Source organism: Camelus dromedarius, chromosome 15 (assembly GCF_036321535.1).
Source record: "Camelus dromedarius isolate mCamDro1 chromosome 15, mCamDro1.pat, whole genome shotgun sequence".
NCBI classification, from domain to species: Eukaryota; Metazoa; Chordata; class Mammalia; order Artiodactyla; family Camelidae; genus Camelus; species Camelus dromedarius.
The window spans coordinates 45,048,315-45,061,331 of NC_087450.1; the positions used below are offsets into that span (position 1 = coordinate 45,048,315).

At 38.8% G+C, this 13,017-nt stretch overlaps 1 protein-coding gene across 2 annotated transcripts in view; it reads right to left on the reverse strand.

The window, feature by feature from the left end:
• Nucleotides 1-13,002, reverse strand: part of GPN1 (GPN-loop GTPase 1) — a 17,127-nt gene extending 4,125 nt beyond the window's left edge. The window contains exons 1-12 of one of the 2 annotated variants that reach the window (XM_010991258.3): nt 12,865-13,002; nt 12,076-12,169; nt 10,844-10,883; nt 10,025-10,091; nt 9,281-9,318; nt 6,211-6,289; nt 5,910-6,004; nt 4,900-4,945; nt 4,084-4,230; nt 3,270-3,352; nt 1,993-2,032; nt 1,243-1,333 (exon numbers count right to left, since the gene is read on the reverse strand). In XM_010991258.3, the coding sequence (XP_010989560.2) occupies nt 1,243-1,333; nt 1,993-2,032; nt 3,270-3,352; nt 4,084-4,230; nt 4,900-4,945; nt 5,910-6,004; nt 6,211-6,289; nt 9,281-9,318; nt 10,025-10,091; nt 10,844-10,883; nt 12,076-12,169; nt 12,865-12,975 (931 nt within the window). In that variant the 5' untranslated portion in view covers nt 12,976-13,002. The remainder of the gene's footprint in view (nt 1-1,242; nt 1,334-1,992; nt 2,033-3,269; nt 3,353-4,083; nt 4,231-4,899; nt 4,946-5,909; nt 6,005-6,210; nt 6,290-9,280; nt 9,319-10,024; nt 10,092-10,843; nt 10,884-12,075; nt 12,170-12,864) is intronic. The other variant, XM_010991259.3, reaches the window with a different exon arrangement.
• Nucleotides 13,003-13,017: the final 15 nt, after the last annotated feature.

A 13,017-nucleotide genomic window follows, 5' to 3' on the forward strand; every position in this document is an offset into this window, starting at 1 on the left:
TAAGTATAGACACATTCCTTGTCCTTAAACAGGAAGAGTCAATATCACAGAGATGTCAGGTAATTAATTAATTAATTAATATAACACAATCCCAGTAAAAATACCAAAGAACTACATTAAGTTGATACTAAAGGTGCAAGAATAGTCAAGGAAACACTAAAAATGGTAACTTTGAGGGGCACTAGCCCTAGCAGATATTAAAACATACTATAAAGCCTCTGTATAATTAAGGCAGCACAGTACAGGCACACAGTCTAGAAGAATAAAATACATAATTCAGAAATATACCCAAGTACATATGAAACTTTGGTATATGATACAGGTAGCATCTCATCAATGGGACAGAGGTAGGCTTTTTAATAAATTGTGTGGGTACAACTATTTATGAAAAAGGTAACTTAGACCTATACCTCACACCATACCTAGGAATAAACTCTAAATGGATCAGGAAGGAATCCAGATGTAGAAAATAAAACCATTTAAGTACTACAATAAAACATGAGTGAATGCCTCTTTATTTAACACAGGTGTAGGTAAAAGAGTCCCAAGTCTGACTCAAAACCAGGTGCAATAAAAGACAAATCTGACTATGTTAAAACAAAACAGAATAAAAACTTTTGCATGGCAAAGGAACGCCATGAACAAAGTCAAAGGGCAATGGACAAACAAGGAGAAAATACCTGCAACACGTGTCACAGAAAGATGGAGACTATCCCTGCCTAGATTAATGGATAGTAAAACTAGCAGGTGAACATTTGAAAATGAAAAAGACATTTATCTAATCAAAGCATCACCCCACAAAAAAATTACTATGAAGGTAAAAAAAACCTGGCAGACACCAATTTAAGTAAGTCATCAAGGATAAATCAGGATCGTGAGCCTCATGATATGATACATGGAAAAAACACAATTTCACATCTGTTAAGTTCTGCTAAAAATGAGCCACCTGAACTGAATCATGAGGAAATATCAAACTCAAATTGAGGAACATTCTATAAAAAGTCCTGCACACTTCAAAAATATCAATGTCACAAAATACAAAGGATCCATTCACAATTGAAGGAGACTCAAGAGACAACTCAATGCAGATCTAGGATTTACCTAGATCAATCAATATAGATAGATATAAAATACTACATTTACTTTATCCTATTCTCTTTCTCTTAAATATAAATAGCCACCTACTAGGTGGAAGTAAGTGCACCCCTCTTTGGTTCCTAACACCAAGAGACCCTCCAGTACCTGCAGCAGTCCCTGTATCCAAGGCTACAGAGCCCATATCTTTCCGAAGGCGTTCCAGCTGTTCTTCCTGCTGCTGGCTCTGTGCGCGGGCCTATATGCATAGAGAAAAATGTCATCATGTTAAAAAAGGAGGCCCAAGGTAGATGCTAAACTTCTAACTGGAGATGATAAATTATACAAATACTAGAGGCTACTTAAACATTGTGGCAGATAAGGGATGGCTGATATGGGGACAGAAACACTGAGCAGTGTGGGCCCAGACAGCAAAAGTTCACTCTGGAGGGCTCTGCAGATGGCATTAGAGGGCCAGAAATTGGACACAAGAACAACAAAAGAACCCTCAAGTAGACATAGCAGGAAGGCTCAGTGATAAGGGGCCCAATGTAGCCAAAGGGGACAGGACACCTGATCATCTGGGATAGGAGTTGTGAACTGCCTCTCTATTCTTTAACAAAACTCTACGACTACCCTTTAAATGGACTTCGGAGTAGGGGTGAAGGCGTGGCACAAGAAGGACTCAATATATGTAGCAGGAAAAATCTGATTTTTATTTCTTCAAATATAGAGAAGAAAACTAAGGGGACTTTCTTCATCCAAATAGCATACATACATATTTACAGATTTAAATTAAGAAGTACCTAAAAGATACAGTGAGAGCCAAAACAAAAGCATTTATGGCAAAAGTATTAGTATATAGTTTGAGGTTGTTTTTTTAGTGCCCCTAAAATATACAAACAGCTCCTCTCTTACCAGTGATTTCTTCAGACGTTCATATTCAGGACGATACTCTCTGGAAAGAGAAACAATTTCTAAATCCCTTTGATTAATAATCTATCCTGCACCCTCCCGGGTACTTTGATAATAGCAAATGATCTTATGTCACCAAACATTAGATGTAACAAATCTTAGTCACTGAGATTCTGTCCCTAAGGAATTAAAAGCCAAGGTGCCTGCCCGCTACCCTGAAACCAGCAAAGAGACAAAAGACTGACTGCTGAGCTGGAAAGATCAACTCTGGAGAGACCATGACCAATGAATTCATCATTCATTTGGATAAACATGAGTAAAAGACGTTTAAATGATGAGTAAAAGAAGCTAGGCCTGTTGGGCTCAGGAAGCCCAATATAGAATTATTTCCTTTATCTGGGCAATAATGAAAGGATACAGAATAGTCTATCCTGAGGCTTTGATAACACCCATTAAAAAACAAAACAAAACAACAAAAAAAAAACCTCATCTGATGAATAAAATCAAAATGTGTCTGAAATGCACAATGGGGCTATTTAGGATCTTGCTAGAAAGCAGCTAATTATCAGGCCTAATACAGTGTAGAGGTGCTCTGACCCCAACTTCCTTTAAATAAATGGAATGCCAGTATTAACCATGACAATAATTATAACAACCATTTATTAAGAAAAATGCTTACTCTGTGTCAGCAACTGTGCTAGGTGCTTTTTTTTTTTCTCAAATAATCCTCACATTGACCTTAGCAATAAGTGCTATTATCCCTCATTTACAAATGATGAAAACCTGCTAAGGTTACTCATTTATTAAGTGGAGGAAAAAGAAATCTAACCCACGTCTATCTGATTCCAAAGTCTATATTCTTTATCAGGGCATCAACCAATGAGGCAAAGGGGCCAAATGCGGTCCACAGCCTATTTTTATAAATAAAGTTTTATTGGACCACAGCATGCCCATTTGATTAGGAACTGCCTATAGTTGCTACTGCACGACCATGACACAGTTGAGTAGTTGTGACAGATAGTATGGCCCACAAAGCCTAAAATATTTACTATCTGGTGGGTTTTTAACAAAAAATGTCTGATGACTCCTGCTCTTAGTCATTTAATACAGTGAAGGTTTTATACTCCAGTTTTTTTTAAAAAGTTAACAGGGACTTGTTATCTGTAAGTGTGGTCAGATTCAGTACATCACATAAAAAATGTTTTGCTAGCAAAACTGCTATCATACCAGAATTGTGGGTAACTAAGAATGTCATCAACAGAATGTTCCTTTAACCTCACCTTTCATATTCTTCTGCAGCACTGGCAACTTGGACAAAGAGTTCATCTAAGCCTGTACCCAGAACAGCAGACACACCCACCACCTGCCAAAAGCATCATTAATGCCACTAAGGAAACAACAATATATTTTTAAATGATTTACATTATTTGGCTCAAATTTAATAAAATCTTCATAAAAGAGGTTTAGATACTTTAAGAAGTCTCTGGCAAAGAATGAAGCTAAAGCAAGACAGAACAGCATGCCTACTCTACAGTCATGGAAATAAGTCTATGGAAAATAGAGAACTGAAAAAGATAATTAGGACCAAACAAGTATCAGTTCTTTTCATCTATTCCCTGTCAAATCAAACCACAGTCTCTTCTCTATAAAAATTAGTACCTCAATGTCTTTGCTTGGGCAATTAACATACTCCCTGCCATGTACACCCACTTTTGCTTACACAAATCTTACCCTTCCTTCAAAGCATACCTCTAAATGCTACACCCTCCACAATTCTCATTTCAGAAATGATCTACCTCCTCAGTACCATCAGGTCCAACTTCCAATCTTTCTTAAGATACCACAATGTAAGTTACCACAATATATCATGTTTCAACTCTGTGTTACATTCTCTCCTAATTAGACCATAAACTCTCTGAGGCAGGATCCCTATCTTACTTATTTTTTAAACCTCCAGTTTTTAATAAGCAATACCTTAAAAAATTACTTCCCAGAAGGTAATGGACTTCCTTACTAAAATGGGTTCAAAGTCAGCCCTGTGGATTAAGAGTTTATCTGGGTAGACCATCAGCATGGGCAGGAGAGAAAGTTTACCCTGAGTGAGCTGTAAAACTCATCTAACACCAGGCTCATCGAGCGAGTCAGGTTACTGACATATGTAGTTTCTTGATTCAAGGCATCTTGGAAAGCTTCAAAATCCTGCATCCATTCCACTGCAAAGCTGTGATCAATGATGTCAGTCTATACCAGAAAGAAGTCAACTATTAGCAATCAGAGATTAGGTCAGACATCAATCAATGGCAAAAAAAATTTTTTTTAATTAAGTGGTGACAGCAAAAAGCAATCATTCATATATTTTCTTTCTCTGCTTCCCCCATTTCCTCCTCCACTGCAACAAGCCACAAAGAGCCAAGACTGCTGTGCGGTATAAATAATTAAATGAAGATATGTATATTCCAGGTTAAAATAGACCCTTCGCTATCCACTGCCAAGTGACTATGGCACCGTGGAGGCCAGCACATTCCAGGCTCTAAAGTCAAGTACATAGTCTCTTGCATCCCAGCCGACAACCAACAACAGAGTTTTGTTTTTGTTTGTTTTAATTGCCACTTCCAATAGACTAGCAGTCTCTCCCCCATTTACACAGTTCCGATTCTGAGGGATAATCCACACACTGTGATGGAGGGGCTACTCTATCTAGCCTAAAATAACTTTGGAAAAGAATCAGTGAAAAATATTCATTCAATCTGATTGAATCCATTTCCCAGAAGTGCTCATGACTTTGCTTCAGGCTAGTTTGAATCTGCTCTCCAGCATCTGAAATAATCCTTCTCACTTACCCAAACTTCTGATAATACAAGGTTCTGATGAAAAAGAAATATTCACTCACAAGAAGAAGAATCCACTTACTTTATTCATGACCACAATAAAAGGCAGCTTGGTTTTGTACAAGATGCTGAAAATCAAACATCAAGGCATTATTAGTAGAAGCACTTAAACTCTTGCTTGACTGTTATCAGTCTGATGGATCTGAGTAATAAAAGGGGGGATGAGTTCAGACTCTAAATACAAGTATACGTTCTTACATAGCACTCACACATTCTTCCCTCCCAAGCAGGAAACCATCACCACCATCCAGCAAGCAATATACATAGACTCCCTCTCTCTTTCTTGGAGTAGTAATGCTTTGGTATTGATCCTGGTTTTGTGTGTGTGGGCTTGTTTTTACCAAATAATTGTCTTTCAAACAATTAACATGACAATAAAATTATGCTAGCAAACATCAGATTTCTATTTGGACTAGGATTTCTTGTATCTAACAGGAAGGGACATCCCTAGTCATATTAGAAGAAACAAATTGGAGTGATTGCTTTTGCATACCCCCAAAATAACATTCAGCATTAGTAATGGTCTGCCCTGCTCCTAGGTCTAATGCACTCACATAGCCTAGTCAGGCAGGTCCTTCCTCTCCTAACGGCACCACACTTGGGGAAACATGTGCATTTAGGATTACAGATGAGTCTTTTTATTCCAGTCTCTTCTCATGTTATAATTTCACTCTGCCTATCACAACACAGGGGAAAAAAGCATTTAGACCAGGAGGCTCTATTCTATTTAGAACTGGATTTCATTCAACTGGGGGCAACTACCAGAAGGTTCATATTCATTTATCACCTGTTCTGTAACAGCAAGGAAGGAAGAGGAGAAGGTGCTGTTAGAGAATGCCAAGGGCATCTGTGCTTCTTTTCCCTTCTCAACCCAGAGTCCCTCCCCCGACCGGAGCTGTAAAGTGAGTGGCAAATGTGAATGAGCACAAATCTAGGCGTAAGCACTCAGGACTCAAAAATGAAGGAAAAGAAGAAGTGAAGACTGAAGTATGATACTTTGACATAATACTATGCTCAACAATAATGAATTACCTGCAGGCATAGAGCATATTGGACATGAAGGTCACTGGGTTGGTACTTCGAGATGTATCCATTACATAAATGACAATTGTTGGGAATGAGGATGCCTAAAGCCACAAAATAATCAAAGCGTTAGTCAGAGAGTCCTTGACCTGTCCACAAACTCTTTTCCACCTCCCTCGCAAGGACAGTGTACCACTTTAGGCAGGTGTACAGAGCTCTGTGACTCTAGCCCACTTAAGACCCCAGGCCACAAGACGCTTTTACTGTCTGGCTCTCTACTTACCCTCAGTAACAAGTCTAGAATACTCACCAGGGCCTCGGTGATGATTGTCCCAGAAGCTGACCAAGTAAATACTTCAATCTGTCCAGGTGTGTCAATCAAGACATACCTACGTCAAAAAGGACCATCCATTAAAGAAGTTTTTACTTATGCATTCTGAAAGATATTTCATCCCACAAAACATTAACATCCGGTTATTCAAGAATGAAATAAAATCTTCATAATGCCAAGTCCCACTGCTTCCCATTGTCCTTAAAGTCCCTATCACATTCCCCAGGCTCTGTTCAATGTCCAATATTCAGGCTAACTGGTAGGAGCAGCAATATATCACTGCTGCAAATGATCACAGGGGAAACTGATAGTTTTAGAAACATACTGCATTAAAAATGAGACATAAGCAAAAACAGACTGCAAATCTCTTGGGAAATCATCCAGTTACTTAGGGGTGAGGGTGGAAGAAAATGGAGGGGAGAGAGGAAAAGAAGAATAGGGAAGTGACAACTAAAGAAGGGGGATGAAATGTTCTAAAATTGATTGTGGTGATGGTTGTACAATTCTGTAATTAAACTAAAAGATACAGAATTGTACAACTTAAATGGGTAAATTGTATGGTATATGAACTGTATCTCAATAAAGTTGTTTTTAAAAAGAGCAAAGATCCACACATATATGGACAATAAATTGACAACAAAGGAGCCAAGAACATACAACGGAGAAAGGAAAGTCTCTTTAAGAAATGGTATAGGAAAAAATACACAGCCACATGCAAGAGAATGAAACTAGACCACTATCTTACTCCATACACAAAAATGAACTCAAAATGGATGAAAGACTTGAATGTAACACCTAAAAACATTAAATTACTCAAAGAGAACTTAGGTGGTAACCTCACTGACATCTGTTTTAGTGTTTCTGTGGATCTGACTCCAAAGGCAAGGAAATCAAAAGCAAAAATAAACAAATGGGACTACATCAAATGAGGGCTGCTGCACAGCAAAGGAAACCATCATCAAAACTAAAATGCAGCCTACTGAACAGCAGAAAATATTTGCACATAACATCTCCAGTTAGGGATTAGTATCCAAAATATATAAAGAACACATACAACACACTAACAAACAAACAACCTGATTCAAGAATGAGCAGAGGATCTGAATACATAGACATTTCTCCACAGAAGACATACAGATGGCCAATAGGCACATGAAAAGATGTTCAGCATCACTAATTATTAGGGAAATGCAAATCAAAACCACAATGGATTATCACCTCACATCTGTTAGAATGGCTCTTATCAAATAGATAACAAATAACATGTGCTCGAGAGGATGTAGAGAAAAGGGAACTCTCATACACTGTTGGAATAAAAACTGGTGCGACAACTATGAAAAACAGAAGGGAGATTCCTCAAAAAATGAAGAGAGTTTCCACACGATCCAGTGATTCCACTTCTGGGTGTTTAACCAAAGAATATAAAAATACTAAGTAGAAAAAATATATGCACCCCTATGTTCATTGCAGCATTATGTACAATTGCCAAGATAAGGAAGCAATCTAAATGTCCACCAATGGATGAATGAATAAAGAAGATGTGTGTGTATGTGTGTGTGTATACATATATATAATGAAATACTACTCAGCCATAAAAAAGAATGAAATCTTGCCAACTGTGACAGCATGGATGAACCATGAGGCTATTATGCTAAGTGAAATGTCAGAAGGAAAAAGACAACTATCATATGATTTCACTCATATGTAGAATAATCTGGGGAAAAAAAAAAACAAAAATCAACCAACAAAGCAAAACCAAGCCCACAGATACAGAGAACAAACTGATGTTACCAGAGGAAAAAGGGGTTGGGGGCGGGCAAAATGGGTGAAGGGGGTCAACTGTATGGTGACAGATGGTAATCGGACTTCTGGGGGTGATCGCTTTGCAGTGTACACAGATGCCAAATTATAATGTTGTATACCTGAAACTTTTTTTTTTTTAAAAGTTAAAAATCTGAATGGACATTTCTCCAAATATATACCAGTGGCCAAAAAGTACACTAAAAGATGTTCAACATCATTAATTGTTTTGGAAATATATATCAAAATCATAATGCATTACCACTTCATACCCACTAAAATGGCTATAGTCAAACACAAAAAAACAATAACAAGTACTGACAAGGGTGTACAGAAATTGGAATCCTCAATATATTACTGTGGGAATGTAAAATGAAGCATGCAGCCACCAGGAGCCTGGAGAAAGGGGAAATAGAGCAACTGCTAAAGAGTATGGGGTTTCTTTTGGAGACGATCACTGCACAACTTTGTGAATACACTAAATTGCATACTTTAAAAGAATGCACTTTATGGTCTGTGAATTCATACTGCAATAAAGCTATTATTTTTAAAAACTACTCCAGTATGATCCTATTTTGTAGAAGCACCTTATTCATCCATTCTTCTATCTATGTACATAAGAATAGAAACAAGTGGAACGATAGTCACCGGGAGTAATAATGATAATGATAATTATTTCTAGTGACAAGGGTGATAGTTTCACCTTTTAAATATTATGTATGAATTATTTATAGTAATAAGCCTATATCCTTTTTACAAAGATAATAAATTATCTTCCTGTCTTTTAAAAAAGCAAACTTATTAAAAATTTAAAAAGTTAATTGTGGTTAATGATAATAAGGATTAATATTATTTTATATTTTGATACTTCCTAAATTAAAAAATATTCTCTTTGGATCATGTAAATTATAGTTATTTAAACAAGGATTAAAAAGGGATTTCAGAGACTTAAATGCCAACCAGCAAGAGAAGACAGGTGGGCAAATGAATGTGGGCTCAAAATTCTCAAAATACCTCCAAAGAAGCCAGGGGCATGTATGAAATTGATTGGGGGTGGGATACTATTAAATTGAGCTCTACACTGTAAAACATCTTAATGATTGTTTTCTTGCCCACAATTTTTCATTTATTATGGATTCATCTCAAACTACACCTTTTCAGAACTTGACAATATCCCCAAATCCTTCAAAAAGCCTAGAAATGTGTTAACTACAGAGTAATAAATAGGTATTAGACTGAAATCACTTACTTAGACATGTTCTGGGCCTTCTCAATAAATTTCATTACCTAAAAGAAAAAGATACTAATTACAACAGGATTCAAGTTCAACACAAAAATCTCAGGATCCTCTCCAAAGTGGCTCACCTCACAGGAACAATCAACAATTGAGTCTCCATGTTCTCATCTGAGGACCCCAGCTAATATGCCCAGAAAACCAAAGAAACACGGCCACACCACATCACACCCCGGAGCACAGGGCAAGTACCAGAGCAACTGATGACTTGATCTGTTACTGTCAAGTCATATCTCTTGGGGCAACAGTCTGTTTCATTGAGTGAAATCGGTAAAAAAATTACTGACTGCAAATTACTCTTTAGGAAGTAGAATGTGACAAAGGAAACCTAACAAATGACAACTATTTGTCACAAGTAAAAAGCCCCATAATCGTTCCATTCCATGCCTAATAGCCCATCCCACTCCCCATCCCTCCACTCCATCCTCAGGGTAACACTGCAAGCCTATAATGAATCAAGAAGAGAACCCAGGTCTCTTGGGAGTTTGTTTTATTGGCTGCCACAAACATTCAGTGTGAAGCATCTCACCATGTTGATCATTCTCTCATAGCCTACTTCTCTGTCTACCAAAGTGCCTCCTTATGTTCTACATTTACATCCAGGTTGACTGCCCTTCTTTCCCAATGTGATCAAGCTAAGGCATTTAAGAGTCACAAGTTTTGACACAGCCAATTATATGTAAGTAAAGACAGACATACCTGATCAAATCTGGTAGCAAAGAGATTGAGTGAGGTTACTATGCCACCATTGGGCCCAAGTCCATACCTAGACACTAAGTTAAGGATTTGAACTGCTTTTAGATCAAGTTAGATGATAAAGTTTATACCTAGACAATCCCTCACAAAAACAGCATGATAACATTAGTGTTCCATTGACTAGTATGTACCACACAATCTTAACCTGAGGGAAACATTCATTATCGATGTCTTCCTCACTTATTTATCAGTTTAGAGATGGCCAGGCAAAATGGGACCAAAATGGAATGGACAGATGTATCAGGCAGTGACAGCCTGATGACACTACCATGAAGATCATCTATATATCACTCCTTGCTCTGATCCTCATTCGTCAAGTCACCTGCAGAATTAGTCTTTCCACCTAGACTTACCTAAATGGAAAGTACACATTTCACACAGCAATGTACTAAGACTTGTTTCTACTAGTTTCTGAGTTTTCCAGTCTAAAGAGATGGCAACCAATAGATATATCAACCAATGTAATACTACCACGGGGGACGGAGGGACATCAACAGCTAGCCTCTTATTCTCTGTGCTAATTACCACAGCCCGCCGTGTGGGATGATGGCAGAAAACAGAACAAAGCTGAAATAGGATTTCTAATCACCCACAATTCCTCTCCCCACATTCATCTTCCCTGCCGTTTATAAAATTACATGAAAGCAATCAGATACTTTTGCTAGTATATTTCCCAAGGAAATACGATTTCAAAGCCACATAACATACAGCAATAACCACCCAGGGATGAGCAAACAACAAAGTAGATGTGGAAAAGGATACTGTTTCATGACTTCTTTATACTTCACAGTGTCACGAATATCTGGGGAGAAAAAGGAATGAACTGGAATTTAACACATAAGAAACAATATAGTTTGAGACTCTCCACCTATAATATCTAAGCGAAGAGGCCTCTCAAGTCATCTCTGCTTCTTCTGAGGAAGCAAATCAGTTTCTCTCAGCATCTGAGTTACTTTTCAAATCTGTTTTCTAAGTTTTCAAGCTAACATCATTGAATTGTGACAGCAAAAGAAGTAAGATCAGAAGACTAGGAGTACAAAAGGTGCCCTCTAAGTACCTTCCCTTACAACAAGAAACTGAAACTAGCTTCTGAGGCTTCTTTCGTCATCATTCTCTTCTAGTAATTTCTCCAGCTTCACACTGGTTTTCTTCCTTATGGTCAAGGATAACTGCCAAGTAACTCAAGAAGAATGTTAGGCTAGGGGCTAACAAGTTACAGAAAGGATGGTCTGAGAGAAGGAGAAAAGTTTTAAACAATTGAAATACCTTCTCAGTGACCATATGCATAGAAAAAGAGAGTTAAATCAAGGAAAAAGTTCTATTTCTTACTCCTTGCTTACTGGTAACAAAGGTAATGCAGACAAGATTTTTACAAACGCATTAGTTTGTGGGGGTAGATGGGGGAAGAGAAGTAGATACTAGAAATTAAGAGGTACAAATTTTCAGTTACAAAATAAATGGGTCATAGGGATGAAATGTACAGGGATGATAACAGGGAGGGAACCACTCACCACAAGAATGCACACAGGCAAAGACACAAATTTTCCCAAGTAACTTTGCAAAATTCCTACAGATCAGTAAGCAAACTACTGCACAAGACCCTAATGCTCTAAACCTGAAAAGAAGAAACTACACAAATAAGGATTTTGTATCAGAGCCTGCTGAAGGGTTTATGGCTTAGAAGCCAAAGGACTGACTTTCTGTCACTTCATTTTCATAAGTAACTATATAGCTGACACCCTAGGTCAAAAAGAGGTAGAGAGAAAGGTAAGTGGCAAGGGAAAAGAAAAGAAATTTAGGAAAGGAGAAGAAGTAAACAAAGAGAAAATGGGGATCTGAGAGAAGCCTGTTTCAGGATGCTAGCAAACTCAAGGGAAATGAAATTATAAAGTTTAGAAAACATTAAAAATGAAAGCTTTGAAGACTGGTAGAATAGGCTGACAGCTTTCCATTCTCCGAGAAACTTCACATAAGTTCTGGTACAGTTCACTCACCAATATTGGCAGGAAAGGGAACTTCATGCACAGCTGGGTCCAGGTTGATCACATATGGTGGAGAGCCTTGACTATGCAGATGTCCCGTGAGCCTCTGTGAGGTATGGGGAGAGGGATGGACTGAGACCAAGAGGCATGATAGGGAACAAGAGAGAACTTCCACCCCTTTATCCAACTTACCAGAAGAATTTCGCACTTTCATTTCCCTCTACCTTAAATATTCCCCTCTGATCTCCACCTCCAACATTTATTCAGTTGAAAAGCTACCTTTCTTCACCACAGAGCCAACAGTGTCCTCTCCAAAACCCCTTGACGTGGGAAGTAGGGCCGGGAGATTCCATCTCCCCCACAAATTATCAGCACTGTCTAAGCGGGAACCTTGTCAACCTCATTTCCGCTGTATTCCCCAGTGTCTGAAACATGGTAGGTGCCCCAGAAGGAATTCTTTACGAATCCACACCAAAAGCCTGTGTGCTCGCCCTCTATTAACCGCCAGAATTACTTCTAAGCCCCTGTCTTTGAGGACTTGGCAATGACAAGACAATTTCAATACCAAGTACGGTAGTACCAATAGTCACTGAAGGTGCGCAGAAGAGAGGCTAAATGAACTCAGGTTGGGGTCTGAGAGGGCTTCGCGGAGAAGAAACCGGAGTTGCTGGCAAATCCGTGAAAGCCAGACGCCGGTACCCTCCAACTTCCCAGAGACCTCCCTCACATTCTCCCTGGCTTTCCGCCCGCCCACAGACAGCTTCACTCGCGCCTGTGCTACGCCCGCGCCGTGCAGGTCACCTGTACAAAGGTAGTTTTCCCAGATCCCGCCATTCCCAACACCAACAGACACACTGGGAGCCGGGGACCCCCAGAAGCTTGCGGCTCCATGGCAGCTGCGGGCGCGGCCATCTTGTTCCTGGCTCCGCCCACTCGACCATAGAGACGCTGGAG